The sequence below is a fragment of the Rhopalosiphum padi genome, chromosome 3 (assembly GCF_020882245.1).
Source record: "Rhopalosiphum padi isolate XX-2018 chromosome 3, ASM2088224v1, whole genome shotgun sequence".
NCBI lineage: Eukaryota > Metazoa > Arthropoda > Insecta > Hemiptera > Aphididae > Rhopalosiphum > Rhopalosiphum padi.
Window position 1 is genome coordinate 57,301,926 of NC_083599.1, and position 17,749 is coordinate 57,319,674.

Consider the following 17,749-nt stretch of genomic DNA (forward strand, 5'->3'; position numbering starts at 1 on the left):
ATATTCAAAATGGTTGAAAAATAACCGATACCTGTTATATAATATATAAAATGTATTCTTCAAAGTTAAAATGAATGTAATGTTTAATTGTTTTAATATATTTTCACTGCGTTCGAATTTAAATAATGCAATTGTGTATAAATATAGCTACAGAAAATCGTTAAAAAATATATTAATAATTAGAGAAATGGGTAGCATACTAGCATATTATATTATTACCAATCTGCACGCGTGAAATAAAAACCATGAATGAAAAACGGACCTATATATAGGTAATATGTTTGGAGCGAAAATTTAAATTATTACAGATTTATTATTAACTTAATATGGTATATTGGGCGTATAGGTACTATATATTATTCGACTTAAGCTATAACTTAACCATAAGCTATAAGCTTAAATTAATATATTCGAATTTCATTATACTTTTAACACTTAAGTAACACTTAACGTGCTAAAAGCTTTATTTAAACTAAACCATACCTAATGTGAAGTTTATCTGTCATTTATGTTTTATTTTCTCAATAAATAATCATTGTGTTGTGTGATTTTATAAGTAAAAATTGTTACAAATCTATATTTTGTAGCTATTCAAATTAAATTAATTAAATTGTGTTGTACTTGTATGTTTTAGTTTTCAAAATGAATGAAATTATACTATACATATCGGATTGTTTTTTTTTTATACTATTTATACTATTTATTTTTAGTGTTCACGACAGATCAAACACGTTTAGTAATTAATTTTAATAATTAAAATAATAAATCAATGATAATAAACCAAAAAATCTGTTTTGATAATATTTATTATTGGAACATCTATGTAAAATCATGGAAGAAAATTGAAAAGTATAGCTTTGTTAAGGGTAACACTTAAACTAAGTGATTTACGGAATGAAATATTTAACTTAAATAGTCAAATCAATGTTTTCCACACCGAAGTTTTTATTTCAAACACTAATTTTATTTATTTTTAATTTTTGTCTAAGTTTTTTATATTAATCAGGTTGAAAATGTACAATATAAATCTCTAAAATTATTAATTAAATAAATAATAATTTGTAGTAAGTTAAACCTTTCTATTAGCTTAGACTATTTAGAGTCCTGACTCTTATAATTTACGATCCGACGCAGTTATTTAAATTTTCAATCAAAATCGATTTACACCGGTTGATGATCAACGACTAGACACTCAAATCAAGGATTCGACTTAAACTTTTTACGTACCACACAGCATCGGACTAATGAGGTCCGGAAGTATTTGAAAAAAAATATATATATTATACCAATATTTTGAAATTTCTGATTTCGCTTATTGCGCTCACGTGGTCCGCGATCCGACGATTATGTTTGATATATTTAAAAAATACCTACTGTTGAATAAATTAATAAGGAAATTTGAATATATTTATATTATAATTTAAAATGTTTGACTTCAAAAGAGAGAATAAAAATACTATTGCTTCATCGATTATTTTGTTTTCTATATTTTAACAATACCTAAATTTAAATAAATGAATATAAATGAGGAAAAACTGAATATATTCATATGTGTGACACTTGCTCCGTACACGGGGTAAGTTGGTCTGATTATTTTTTTTTAGTTTAATTTTTTTTGTCAATTATGGATTAATAATTAAGATGGCAATTTAAATTAATTATGTACCTTACAAGTTACTGAACAGTTAGGTGTATTTTGAGCTTTAAAGTCATAAAACTGAATAAATTCAAAATTTTAATGTAAAAAGTGAGCCAATTAGCCCCGGTCCACCTACCTGGTATGTTTATTTGTGTGTAAACCGAATTACACTGTTTGATGACAAACTGCTAGTTACTCAAATCAATCAAGGATTCTACTTTAACCTTTTCATGTACAAAACATTACCAGACTTTCGACGTCAGGAGGTAGGATCGCATAGTGAGGAATCGATTTACACTGGTTGATGACAGACATCTGGAAACTCAAATCCAACTTTTCCGCATTCAAAACAAGACCGCCAAAGTATCGTGTTATCAGTAGCAATAACTTCGCAAACATCGTTATCACCCAACTAATCACCAAACATAATTTGTGATTACTAGAATTTCTCCCAAGTCGTGTTTCCGACCTAGGGTACTCACTTACACCGAGTTACATGGACAGCTAGTATACGAAATATAAAATTCAATATCGGTTTTATGGAAAAATAAAACAAATATTATTCGGTCACCAACATTATTGTTTTCGTATTGACTATAATATATATTATATTCATAAACTACGAGTGGCTCAGCCAAGATATGAAAACCAGTTTTGACCTATGGAGCTGTACAGGCTGCAGTCGCGTGCAGGATGGTAGTATAAATATTGTTCAAGAACGCCGTCGCTGTACATAAGCAGAGCAGCCCTTGACGACTGAAAATTTATGATTTTTCTAACCAAAAACATACTTAAATAAACTTGAGAAGTTCTACTAGACGACAGCGATCCAGTGTTTTATATTTTTTTCTATTTTATATGGTTTTTTAAAAAATCTTTAAATTTTCAAATGCAAATATTTCCGGTTTGCAAGAAAAAATCGAAAATCTGGAACGAGGTCGTCTAGAGGAACTTTAAGTTTATGTAAATACATTTTTGTATATTACACTCAGGGGTGGATAAAATACATTAAAACCAGTATTGCGATACTAATAACTTTAAATATCTATTAAATGTATGTCTTTTTCGTACATTTTAGGTTTCTAGATAGGTTTTTACTCAATACTCGATTTATTTTACTATATTATCAAATACGTCTATACTAAAAGAATATGTATATATAATAAATTATTAATAATATGGCATTAGTAAGAATAGTAAGATGCTCTGGTTTGTATTAATTTTAGTTAGAAAAATTAGTCGAAAAGTAAAAATGTACGATTATAAATCATTAGCATAGGTAATAACTAATAATATTGTATCGTGTTATTAATATTTAATTATATTTTAACAAAAATTGGCAGTCATTGTCTCGACACCGCAAATAGAAAACACACATCTTATCGCGTCTTACATCCTACATTGTACATCTCACGCTGACATTCATATCGATATATATTGTATATAACAATCGTCTAGCGGGTGATCCATTTAAAACGAATAGGATAAAAAAATTATTTTGTATTTCATACACAATTTAACTCTATACGGATACTGTAAACGTTCGTCATACACTAATTCACTGATAGTTGAAAGTGTTGAGACATTATATATACATGTCCCGATCTGGCGTGTATAGCAAAATAAAGATTGCAGGATTAAAATGCGCTTTAAAAAAATGCATTTAAGACCTAAAAACTCTAAAAAAATGCCCTAAGAATATAAAAAAATTCATTATTTATTAAATAAATTCAAATACTCCGATAAAAGTTGTTTAGTTCTATGCATGCAATAAAATCTGCTAATTATTGGATGGTGTGACGACGTGACGTGAGATAAATTTCCTTGTCTAATTTGAAACCGAATTACCTGATTTAAAGTTTAAAATGAAAATTAATTTATATTACGTAGTACTATAATATTACTGTGACACTATGTAGTGCTTATATTTCAATGAGGTCAATTTTTTTTAGTCATAATACGAGAAATGTGTCAAAAATGCATTAAAAACGTCAACAAAGGTCCCAAAAAAATGTTGTGATTAGAGCACGGAGTAATCGAAACATGTTTGTGGCTTGGAAAGCATCGCATAAGATACCCCCCAAAAAAGAGATGCAAATGCATTGTAATGCCCTACTAAACTAAATACTACTATATAATATTCCTCTTAATACAAATTTTTAATCTTTAGAAGAAAAAGATGAATACTTCAAAGTAAGTTTAATTAATGTATCGAGTATCTGTCGACGTGAACAGTCTATGAAATACTCGTTACGTGCAGTGTGGTCGGGATGCCGACCCGAGTTGTACGTCAAAGGCAGTTATGTATACCCAGAATCTATATAGGTGTCAATAGGTGGCCCAAATACGGACGAAGCGGCACAGTCTGTGTAGCGAGTGTACATATTGTATTTCCATAGAAAACGGCAGTCATAGGCTTATATATATTGTACAGGTATAGGTATAGCATATGCTGTTTTACACCGTTGTATATAATAATGAAACATATATTTTATTCTGAATCGCACACAAAAGTACAACGGACGAACGTAAAACGGGCGTATTACACTTTTATATAGTTTTGCATATCTCTGAAATTATATAATATAATATATAGTTACAACATATAAAGCAATAAAACCATACATTTTAAATAAAAAATGCCTATTGGCTATTTTCCGGTTTCATTTTTTTTACAAACATGAAATATAGTATTTGTAATTTGTATATAATAATATTATATACTATAAAATAGATATTATAATGAACATTTTTTTTAAATACAAGGATACAAACGATACTAAAAATAAGGTTTTTAAAATGTCAATACATATTTTTTTTATTACATTACATAACTACAGAAGGAATGAAACCGATGATAAGTTTCACTAACAATAATATTTCACGGCAGTGAAGCGAGAAAAGAAAAAAAAAACAGTTTATAAATTTAACACATTTTTCCGTAAAGAAATTAACAAAACATTTTACAACAAGGCTATATAATATTATATAATTATGTCGCACAAATGGCATTTTGTTTTTAACATTTCTTGACGACTAAAATTAAGTAATAATCAGTTAAATAAATGCAATGTATTCTATATACTATAAGGTTTATATTTAATTATTTAAGCATATATATCAATCATACGACACACGCACACACACACACACACACACACAAACACACACACACACATTCACACTCACACACAAACAAACATATAGACACACTCAAATGCGCGTAGATACAGTGGCATAGCGAAGGAGGTGTCTTAAAGGCCGCTACCACTTGTGTATTACTAAGTGGATGGGAGTATTATGTAGTTGTAATTTATTCCCATGTTTAAATCAAATTTTAAAGGGTTATTTATAGGGAATTCATTGGTGAGCGGTCTGATTTGTTAAAAAAGACCTTCATAAACGTTTGAATTCACCTCACCACTGGAGTGCACGCGTAAATGTATCATAATAATATTAAAGTTAACTAACGCGAACTTTTCTACAACAATATACATAATGATCAAAGTAGGCTAAACGCATAAATGGCAAATACAATTTTATTACTAAATAATAGTAAATTTAAGACATCATAATAATATGTGTGTGCATTAACAATTTGTACAGAGTGTTCAGAATTCCATTAAATTGGTCGGACATTATATTATTATCAAATATTGTGCTCTTGTGGGTTATACGTCTATAGTTTTTACAAGCATAATGTACAACTGTATGACCCAAACCACGAAATATTTATAAACATGATATAAAACGCGTTTGTAAAAATAGCAAACTTTTCATGTCTGATATTTGAAAGCCGGGGTTTTAGGTTGTTGGTGGATAGCGGTGGGGGGGGGGGGGGTCATGGCAAAACGCAGACCTGCCCGTGGAACGTTTGTTTTTGAATTTTATATGGTTTGAATTCGATAGCGTTGTTTTCATTTTTTGGTTTAGTAGAGGGGGGCCAACAAATTTTCCTACAATAGTTACGTGGCCTAGACTTTAAGAGGATCTTTATACCGCGGGCTTGGATAAATTTCGAAACTCAACGAAAAAATAAAATAAAAATATTAATAAAATAAAAATAATAAAAATAATAATAATAATAAAAATAATAATAATGATAATAATAATAATAATAATAATAATGAAACACGCTATCTTATATACGTACAATACTATACGCTATTTAAGTATTGATGTAGGTAACAATAATATAATATACGTATAGGTATAACAGAATTGAATAGATATGATTAACGGATGCTGGTTACTAAGAAAATCGTATTCACTTCGATGGTTTTACGTTACATAATAAGTAATAACGTATGGATGGTCGTGTTCTTCAAAATGGTAAACTAGCAATGAACATGTTCTCGATTAACGGCGGGGCGGGAACCAGGTCTTCCAGTTTCAGGTAGAATATCCGCTGGAGCCCCTGCACGCTGAGCGAACGCAACTCTGGCAGTTTTGCCAGTAGTCTCGAGAAGTAATAAGACTTGCGCTGCGAATCCGACATGCTGTACGTGATGTGTTCCCGCAGAGAATTGATGATTTTCATCTGGATCTGTTCAGCTTTTTTCGCTTCCCGGAGACCGTGCCGTTCTGAGGACAAAAACCACGCACAAGTTTAAAATGTAATATTTTCACGAACTGAACACTCGTATTATAATATAACGTTTGTACAGACGACAGACGGTTATTATTATTTCATTAAAAACATTTTATTACACAATATTTTGCACAATAGAATTGCGTAATAATACTGTAGTGATATACTTATAATATACAGACATATTTTAACTGATTATTATGATGTAGACGATGACAGAATATTCTGTTAAGAAGACGTCTCATCGTGTAAGTGAGACCTATACACAACGCATAACACATTTGCGATTAGCCAAACCAAATTTGTTTTGTTAACTTTAATATTTAAAGTTATTTATTTTAATTTAATATTCATTCGAGTAGTGAATTGACTAACATAAAATTTGATAAGCTGAGAACATTATCTGTTATTGATTGGGTTTTTACGATAATTTGATTTTCAAATGAACTATGAGTAGGTATACAAAACATTGCAATATTTAAAAAGTCTCTTTATTTGCTTATAATTAAAAATACCGTGAAATACTGACGTGCAAACACAAGTGATAGGTTTACCGTTGAGTTTCAGATATCAAATTATTATTAATATAAGTAATTATTCACTCTAACAAGTATTGGAGTTTGCCTTATTGGTTACACAATATTTATTTTGTTGCATAAAAATTTACTAGGTTTCTGTAAATTTCGAATAAGAATAATATTAGTATAACTTTATTTTAATAATATAATATCGTTAGGTGATACAATTTCAGTAGATATGAAATTTGATTTAAAAAAAATCTTTATTATACGCATATGATTGTAGAAATTAAATTGCTAGGGAAATTCAAAATGTATATATTGAATAGAACACTTAGTGGCTGTTGGCTATGATATGCAATGTGTATAATTTACGTCATCTTATATTTATGTATATTGTATATATGTCAGTATTGATTATGTTTAGATATTTCTTCGTGCTATATCAAACTATATATTATTGTCAAATTGTTGGCCATATTTCCATCACCTATTCTATGATTGTACTCTATGGTAGCCGGTAGATATTATGATAATTTTTATTTCTTTATTAGTCGCGTTAAATTTAAATGTTATGTTATATTGTAAATTTCTATGCGTATAAATGCGAAAATTCTTGGTTTGTAAAAATTAATTTTACGGTGTTGAAAATAGGTATTGTATGCTGTTTCTCGGTTTTCCTAGAGTTTGACGTTTTGCTCAATAATATTATCTACGTTATACATTAATACATTATACGTAATATTATGTTTTTATTACACTCTATCGCCAGACGTTTTGACTTTGCAGTAGACACTAGATGGCGTTGTGGTTACTGCAGTCACTTTGACTACGATTCGGTGTAAGTGATACTCTGTGTGTTCACTTCTACTATGTCAATTTAGGTCTTTTTACATCTTTATGAGTCAATCGCGCAACAAAAGAGTTTTTGACATTAAGATACGCAAATTTTATTTTTATATAACTGTGTTCTCTATTCGAAAAAAGATTAACATAGCAATACATTTTATTAAAGTTAACAACTAATTAAGTTGAAATACTGAAATAAAATATAAATAGCTGAAGTTTTAAAGATTATTATTTTTCTAATGATAAGAAAAAATATATAACTTAAATACGTTTTGATTGAAACAATTCAATTATAAATTCTGATGGTTTTTCTTTTATTTTAAAAATACGTATTTACGAAATGTATAAAGTAAAATAATAATAAACAATTATGTTTCCTGAACTTTTCATTTTAATGATACAGGGTATTAAAATATTTTATACCTTACGATAAATTAAGCAACTTGATATATTATAATATAAATATATAGAAGTATATTAGATATATATAATGCGAGTATATTTATATTTATGTAACCATGTAAAGAATAAAAAATAAAACACTGCTTACGTGCATTTTATATTTTAAATATATTTATATAGGAACAAGGTACTAATTATTCAAAGTATAGCTTATACTCTCGTATTAGATAAGTTAGATGCGTAATAATGAAATTATAAACCTAAAAATACAGTTTTGGGTGAGAAAATTCTATGGAGAAGACTACAACTACCTATATAGTTTAGAAACCAACCAAATTTGTTTTATTGAATTAACCATCTATAGTGTGTCACAATCTGGTGGTTAAGAACAAATAGTGTACCGGATTAGATTTTTTGCAGTTCTGTTAATTTAGATTATTTACGTGTTATTATTTTTATTTATAATAATTGAATAAAAAGATCCCGAAAGGTGTTTTCTTTGTTAATACGTTACTATATAATATTATAGGATATTATTACGATTATACAATACATGTTGTAATATTTAAAGATAAAAATGTATACCTGTAATCAGAGTTAAGGCACACAGGCAAGAGAAAGATGATATATCGATGTCCAGCGAGTGTAATGATTGACTGAAGTCTAATATTGCTTGTAACCAATCGCCAAAACTCCTGTGGCACTGTTGTTTGTCCAGAACCACCCCGTTACAAAATATTAGTTTCGTATCGGCGTATTTTGTCCTAGGAGAAAATCAAATACGGCATTAGCTTAAGCTAATATAAAAACAACAAAAACTATTACCAATGTAGTTATATAGGCACGCATTGGCTAGGGAATGTTAAATTAATAAATATATTTCACTAACTTGTTGAGGGGAGGGGGATTTACTATATTCATTTAATTATTAAAAATAAAACAGATAAATAATTGTACTATAAATTCAATAAAGTGTTTTAAAACCCAATGGTAATAATCGCCCCTCTTTATTATGCTTTAATGAATGTAGGTGTCTTCTGTGATATAATTTAATTTAAACGATAGTATGTTAGTGACTATGAACATAATAAAGTTAGGTATCAAAATAATAAGTAAGTATAGCCGTATAGGATTGGTACATCCGGAAATGTCCTTTGTGGAGGGGTGTGTAACATAAAAGGCCTTAAAAATATTTTTTTTAAACAACATTAAAAATTAAATTACCAAAAACGAATAATTATTCAACATATACCTGTACGCGAGACGGAGCACGAATAGTTCCAAAGATGCTGATTGAAATAATAAATCTTGATCCAATTTGCACAGAGTTTTGAATCCCGGTATCTTTTCAGCGAAATGTCTAATAACTTCCACGGACGTCGTGAGCAATCCGAAAAACTGTTGAATTTTTTCCGCTTCGGTGATCAGTGGTTCAAACGGTTTTGGTTCGTGATACTAGAGAAAACACCGTTAATACAATCATATTACCTAATATTACCTAAGACATAGTATACTCGTAATTTTACTGTACACCGAAATACAATCCCTACCGTGGTATATAGTGATTCGTACATGGTGATTATTTTATTGTGATATTTACCTACACTTGACATCACTTAAAGTTTTATCAAAGTTAACCTAAAAGCCTGAGAAAATCTAACGTAAACATGCTGAGCCATAAGGTTAGATCGGTTGTTGAGCTTAAGGAATATCGAGTGTTTCGTGGTAAAATAATCACCCTGTAGGTACGTATACCTAACCTATATAATATATATGATGAACGTACCAGCAGAATAATATATACATATTATGTTTATAAGACTCGAACGACAACAATATTTTTTGTCACATATACCATATGTTTAAGTAGAAATGTTCACCACCTTTGCGTGGTTTTCTTTTCGACAAACAGTCGATATATTATTATTATAACCATTGCGTGGGAATTTAATACCAGCGCGCGTGTATTGTGTTATTTTTATTAACGAGAGTGAAAATAGACAATGTGTATAAATAATAATAATATACGCGTAATAAACATGGGGTGAGCAGAAGCGTGTTAGGGATTAAAAGTACCTACTCACGTCTTAAATAGCATTGAGTTGTATAGATATATGCGTTTATGCAGTAAAAAGTAAAAAAAAATACGTAGATATTACGTGATATATACATTTTATAGAATATTGAGGGATATAGGTTTAACGTCACAGATTAAAGTGTGTTTAACACACGTGATTAAAATTTTTTATCAACCAATATTTTCGTCGACGGAGATCTTATTAACATACAAAAAAAAAAAAACGCAAATGATTTCGCTGACTAATGACTTGTCGTCCAATCGCAAGAAGATAATTTATGTAAGCTACCCGTAATTTCCAGTTTTGAGAATTTTACAAAATTCGAAAACAAGTGTTGTTTATACCAACTATAGATTATACTAATAATTGAGTATTTTATTATATATCTATTATTATTTATCTAATTAAAAAACGCGTATAATCGTAAAAAATATGTATCGCTCAAAACATCGAATGAAAAATACATATTGCGTATTTATATGTTTCTTATAAATTCGATTTTTATTTTTTACGTCGTATATTATCATATTAAATCTAACCATCTAAGACGTAGCCGCTCATGAGTAGGCATGCGACAAATTGAACAGTCGAATAACGACGAATAATATATGTATCCTTATATTATCGTGATAAATCGGAATCGCATGGGGAACAAAACACGCAAAGGGCGTTTACGCGAGACGCGTTTGTCTCTGTAAGCTTATAAGAAACGAAATACGTTTTTTAGGATTTGTTTTCTTTTACAGAACGAGTGTTTTTTACCTGCGAGTAGTCCAACGACGAGAAGTCCGGATTGGTGTCGACGTGGGCCCGAACGAGCGCGGTGATGAGCGACACGGGCGGGCTGGGTGGCGATCCGTGAGGCGATTTGGGCTTGGACGGCAACCGGCCACGACGACCTTTCAGCGAGTCGGTTCGCACCACTTCCTTCACCATGCCCACCTGCAGGCACTTTTGGAATCGACAGAACTGGCACCGGTTCCGTCTACGCTTGTCCACCGGACAGTTTTTATCGGCCAGGCAAACGTACTTGGAGCCCTTCTGAACGGTCCGTTTGAAAAATCCTACACCACAGAAAAATGCAATATATAGCCAATCACTATGAAATAATATATTATCGCTTTAATAGGAAGGTATAAGATTGATCTATTAAATGTAATTGGTTAGTATTTTAGTATTCCAGTTGACTGATGTATTATCGAGTTTTTCAAGTAAGGCTATTTCTAGGACACAGAATAGATTTCATTTGATCCGGAGTTATATTTTTTATATTAGCGAAAACCAATTTTTGTATAGCTCAATTTGTTCAAAAATAGTCTAACGCATGATTTTATTTTGTATTTAATTTTCTAAGAAACTAAAATGGCGTACTTTTTAAAGTATACGTATAGTATACAACACACGTGTTAAAATCTACAGACAACGTGCGATTTTTGGAGTGCCTTCACTGCTCGAAAACTAAAATCCTATTTCATGGTTGAAAAAATTCATAATTGCCAAACCGACTGAGAACGATATCAGAAAAATATTGAAAGAATTGACCCGCTTTGAAATCGCATGACTATTATTTAGTTTATATGTCAATAATGGATAAACGCGTGATAGTGATAGTAATAATATAACAGCAATCGATCCACAGCTGTCGTGTGCAGTCTTTAATCGCTGACGCCGCAGCGAGTAAATCAAATTACCGCCATTCGTTATCTCTAGCCAATATAGTTTTAATCGCCAGCTAATAATTAACATGTATCAGAGATATTTAACAGAGTTTCCCCGGCCCGCCGCCATGACTGAACCGAAGTCACAAATAATAAATTTTACAAAAAAACAGCGGTATTGGCCATAAACGTACAGATAGACACAAAAATTGTAAACACTTTATTGTCGGCGCTCACCTTTGCAGCCTTCGCACGTGCGCACCCCGTAGTGCTGGCACGCGGCCGTGTCACCGCAGACCGCGCACAACTGGGACGGCGAAGACGGAGCAGTGGCCACGGCGGCGGTGGCGTTCCTCTGCGGCATAATACAAGCGGCGTCCGGCGTGGGCGGCGAACATTCGACGGGCACGGTCACCGACAGCGTGTTGATGCAATGCCGTATTTTCGGCGTCATGCTGCTGCAATAGGAAAAAACAATTAATTAGTAACATTAAATAAATAAATAAAATTAAAAAAACGATGACTTGACGCACGCGATATACAGATAGGAGAGAACGAGATATAATGCAGAGCGTGTGGGAGAGGGAAAAATTACTTTAAATTTAATGCAAATCTATCTGATCCCGGGACATGGCAAGAGGTTTTATCGGATTCATTACGACTTCTGCAAATAATAAAGCCAGCTGTTAAACCGAGTATGCAATATACATTATATTATTTTTAAATATCCTAAAAATACGTAAAATCGACGATTTTAAATAATATTATGTGTCATTAATAAATGGAGACATTTTCGTATAACTTTTATTTTCCTATACCCCCTAGTCCCTATCCAACAAAACAAATAATCAAATGAATACGTGTAGCGTAAATTAGATATTTTATCTAGGGTGGCGAAAAACCTCTGAACAGGCCCTGCACACATATTGAACAATAATATATATATATAACTATAGGTATACGATATACGCAATAATGTAAGCTCTGAATTAGGTTTGAAAAACTGCGAGCGTAGGCGTTTACCAGATTATTTATTAAAAAAGACTGCTCCAGTCAGCATGTACGCGGAACACTGAGCTTGATTGCAGGTTGCGGAGAACGAGAGAGAGAGATGCGAATTTTACCAAAATCCCGAGTGATTTTGTTGTCGCGTGGTTGCAAAATAATAACGGTTATGAGTAGTAAAAACTGTTTCGCCAAAGTCTTAGGTTATAGCCACGGTCTAGAAATTCGGCAGAGAGTCTTCTCGACCCAAAGCGTATTATAAATATCACCAATACCATATTATATTATTTAATTCGTTCTGCATTGTGATGGATATAATAATAGTTATGCAGATCTATTTGTTTAGAGCGATATTGTGTTTTTATTATAAATGCTATTGAAAAATGCTAACTTTTATCATCGATATTAACTTGGAATATAATTGCTAGATTGTATCATACATATATTATATCAGCTGCCATTAGATAAAACATAATTAAATAATACTTGATTATCCTTTAATTTTTATTGACATTAAATTATTGAGCATTCATTAATATGAAATTTATCGTACGACCTTGATTATTTCGTTTGTTTGTATAGCAAATATCTGTTGTTAATATTGGTCTTAATATTTTAAGTAATTTAATTTAATGTACTTTTTATAGTTATAAACTAGATAAACTATATTAACTCTTCTACGTAAAGTATTTTTTTAATAGCTATATTTTTATCAAATGTCACCAGTGGATACAATACTTATGCTACAAATTATATGGTATCATCGATCGTCGGAAAGAGTGATGAAGAATATTGTCGATTTTGTAACGAAAAAAAAATGTATTTTGAATAATTAGTTAAAAACGCCGAAATGTATACATTATTATATTGTATGGTAATATCACGTAGTCCGTATTATAAAATGAATCGAATCACGCGTAAAAAAATACTGTTTTGAAATTATTCAAATCCGGGCCCCTGCAGCTGCTGATAATTATCAATTATTATTATCGCCGTTATTATTATAACGTTCATTGTCGATATATGTGTAGCGTGTTGTGTGTGCAACAGTAATATTCATTCGTAGGTAAATTATACATTATACATTAGCGAACGAGGTCTGGCGGGATATCGGGACTGTTAGTGGTGAGCCGCAGCAGTGGGCAGCGGACTATTTATTAAAATAATAATTAGAGTCATTCCCGCTTATGGCTGTGCAGAGAAAATAATATATACTGAATAATATTGATGTTGAAGACATTGTTGACTCTGTTTAAAATAAAAGTGATTTATTTGATAAAAAAAACTATGAAAAAACTATACGAACATTCTTTTTAAATTGTATAGTACGAATATTCTGTTTATATTAAGTGCAAAATATGAATTAATTTGTTTAGTAATTACTAACTCGAGGGAAAAATGTTTATTATGACTTTTCAAAATAAGCACGGACGTATACCACAAAAAATAAAAATATCACTACATTTATCCAGAATGAAAAAAATTGTATTGTTAAATAGTTTTTCCAAGTCGAATTTTATTCATAGTCTGTCATTGCGATCATGTTATATAAAACGTGCGCCGAGATTTGATAAGTACGTCGACGATGTGATGCTATGATGATATGGTTCTCGAGTTTTCACGATTGATAAACGATTATAGATGAAAGCTAATTAGTAATTATTACGTGTCGTAATAAAATGTCCTGCGTATACCTGTAGCCACGTAATAATAAATTGTACGGGTCATTGGTTGGTGCGTTTTGTATACCTAGGGCAAGACCAGGAAGAGTAAATTAGTTAATAATTTGAGTACCTACTTATCACAATTGTCGATAATAACTTTTATTAACACAAATAGCTTTAAAAGACTTATTAAAATTCAATGCTTTGATTTCGGAAAAATAAAACAAAATTTTTTTAATTATCAAACAAAAATGTATAAGACGTATAAAACTATTCCCTTTGTCCGAGTATTTAACCAACGTGAAAAACATAGTGAAAACCACTTAACTACTAAAGTAAACACGCAGGTAGGTATTAAAAAAGTGTTTAGTTTCGGCATCATATAAACTCACATCGCGGTAACTTTACACGGGATAATATCGAATATAAAATATTTAATACATATTATACACACCTTATTAATAATATGACTTATAGGAGGTCCGTTGACATAGATCGACGTGATGAATTATGATAATGGTACTTGCACGGTTATATTTGATATTAAACGCGTTTCGGTGAGCGACGACAACGAACGTATTTATGTGCAAAATATAATATGTTTTGCACGCTGTTAGGGTTGTTTTCACGATAATAGCTTGGAACGCGGTTTTCTCATGCATGATATGGTTACCCATTTAATAAAATATATTACGCGGGTAAAGCGATCGATATCGGATTCGATTGTAATTATCGAGTAAGTTGTAAAAATAAAACGTTTTCGAATAAATTGTATACGACCGCGTTTGGTAGTGGACGGAACGTGTGATATGTGTTAGTATATGATTATATTTTTGTGTGTCCATGTTTTACTTTATGTACATCACTCGCAGGGTTTTTTTTTAAATTTGTATTGTCATTTGATATTTATTGTAATATTAAAAAAACTATGACTTTTACCGTTAATTTTATAATATGTATAGTATATACATATATACATATAGATATCGAACAAATATGAATTAAAAATAGGCTTTTAACCGCGTTACATCACACTCTTTCCTCATAGACGTCGACTAAAGGCTAATTATTGTAATTTATTTTTGCCTTGGCTACCCGTATGTCCATAGGCGCACAGATTTACCACTCCGTTTGTCGTAACTAGGGCTAGGGACCTCTAAGAGTTTGCATGTTTTCCATCAATCATTAGCTAAGTAAAATATAAATTTGTTTCGTGGTAATACGAGTGTATATTTAAAAGTTATAGGCGTATATTTTGAATAATTAATCATTTTTCATTTATAAGTGCATATTTGACAATTATTCATATATAAAGATGTCAATTTTATAACTTTATAAAGAAAAACTTAATTTTAAATAGATTTTCTGGACCTGAGATATTAGTATGATGGTTTTATTGATATAAAATAAATATTTTGAAATTAGTGTTTGTGTTTTTCTCGCCCGATCACTTGCATATTGTAACTGAGTAAAGGAAAAATAAAAAATAAATGTCTAACTGCGGACCAGAAAAAGTTCATCTACCACATGCAGGTGACCCCTGACCTCTGCGATGTATAATATTCGTATTATAATAGTATGTTATAAATTTGGGACTCACCTAGCTGACGGATCGGTAGCGGCCCTGAGCGCCAACACTGCCGCGACCGACGAAGTCCTCGAGGACCTCGCGGCGGCGTCCACCATAGCGGCGTTGTTGACGACGTGCTGCAACTGCTCCGTGGCGGCGTCAATCATCAGAGACGTGGCCGTCGGCCGCGGCGTCGTCGGCGGCGGCTGAGTCACTTGTAGTGACTGTTGTTGTTGTTGTTGTTGTTGATGGTGGTGCTGGTGATTGACGGCAACGACGACATGCTGCTGTTGCTGTTGTTGTTGCTGCTGCTGCTGCTGTTGCTGTTGATGTTGGTGTTGTTGTTGGTGGTGTGGGTGGTGGTGGTGCTGCTGTTGATGGTGTTGCTTGGGCGACATGACCACCACGTGATCCAACATCGGTTCGAACACGGACGCTGTGCCGCCTTGATCGGCGGTCGGCGAATCGGGTGGCTGCTGAGACGGCGGCGGCAACGCGCCCGGAAAGTGCTGAAAGTGATAGTCGAAATGTATGAGTGGCGGGGCCGGGGGCGCCGATCCGTGATGGTGGTGCTGTTGCTGATGTGGCTGTCCGTTGTGCTGCTGTTGGTGTTGTTGTTGGACGTGGTGTTGGTGTAGGAGCTGGTGATGTGCCGGCTGTTGCTGATGATGCTGATGTTGCTGCTGCTGGTGGTGTTGTTGCTGTTGGTGGTGGTGCAGATGGGAATGGTGGTGTTGGTGATAAGCGACTGAAGTCACCGCGGTCGCCGCAGTGGTCGGCGGACCGTAATCCTCTTCCATTTTGAAGCCTACGCCAGTGGCAGCATACGTCTCCTGGAAACTCGGCAACTGGAGGCCCGACCCGCCATCCTGCTGGTGCTGTTGCTGGTGAATCGGTTGCTGTTGTTGTTCAGCCGCGTCCGTCAGCACGGCGTGTACGTCCGTCAGCGAGTCGATCTCCTCGTTCAGCGGCAGCTCGGAATACGAACCGGACAGCAGCTCGGCAAAACTGCTCGGCGTGAATGTGGTCTGCAACGTGACAGAAATACACGGTTTAAAATGCAAAAAAAACCTTAAATCTATATTATAGTCATAAATCATAATGCATAATAGGTACCGTTTAATAGAGAATAGAGTCGACTTAGGCATTTATCTCAATAAATAAAATATAATAAAAATAATATTATGGCGGGTACGCGCGCGTCTAAGATATCGCGGTAGTGCTGCGCATTACGCGGGTTAGAGACGAAAAACTGTTTGAAAAAAACGAACGACATTATTCGAATATAATATACGCTCACTCTATTATATATAGAGAGATATCGCACTCTCGACACGATACGATATAGGACGTAATAACTCATCATCACAACTGTATACTGTTAATAATATAAGTAATAACACGAACATTTTCTATTGCGAATTTAAGCGTACAATATACGCAACGCACATATTATATGTATAGTTACTTTTGGATATATTAAATGCCGCCGCCACTGCAGTGGACAACTCGACAGTTTTAGATTATATTTATTTACTTACTCGAAAATGTGAGTTACTACACGAATATTAAAGGTGCGTATTAGTATAACCCGTTCAGTCCGTCTTGGCACTCGGTGACAACCGTTACGATTTAAAAAACGGTGGTCCGAACATTGCATTACGTCTATATATAGGTATATATATTGAAAAAGTAAACCACCATTTTTTCCCCGATCATAACGGTTATTATTGTCGAGCGCGAAGACGAACTTGGACGGGTTGTGTACCTATACC

General features: G+C 32.6%; 1 protein-coding gene across 7 annotated transcripts in view; it reads right to left on the reverse strand.

Moving 5' to 3' along the window:
- Window positions 1–4,104: 4,104 nt before the first annotated feature.
- LOC132924498 (probable nuclear hormone receptor HR38) overlaps window positions 4,105–17,749 on the reverse strand; it is a 70,601-nt gene continuing 56,956 nt past the window's right edge. For 6 of the 7 annotated variants that reach the window (XM_060988858.1, XM_060988859.1, XM_060988857.1 and 3 more), the window contains 6 exons: window positions 16,005–17,002; window positions 11,973–12,193; window positions 10,840–11,141; window positions 9,252–9,454; window positions 8,585–8,763; window positions 4,105–6,223 (listed from right to left, as the gene is read on the reverse strand). In XM_060988858.1, the coding sequence (XP_060844841.1) occupies window positions 5,964–6,223; window positions 8,585–8,763; window positions 9,252–9,454; window positions 10,840–11,141; window positions 11,973–12,193; window positions 16,005–17,002 (2,163 nt within the window). In that variant the 3' untranslated portion in view covers window positions 4,105–5,963. The remainder of the gene's footprint in view (window positions 6,224–8,584; window positions 8,764–9,251; window positions 9,455–10,839; window positions 11,142–11,972; window positions 12,194–16,004; window positions 17,003–17,749) is intronic. The other variant, XM_060988856.1, reaches the window with a different exon arrangement.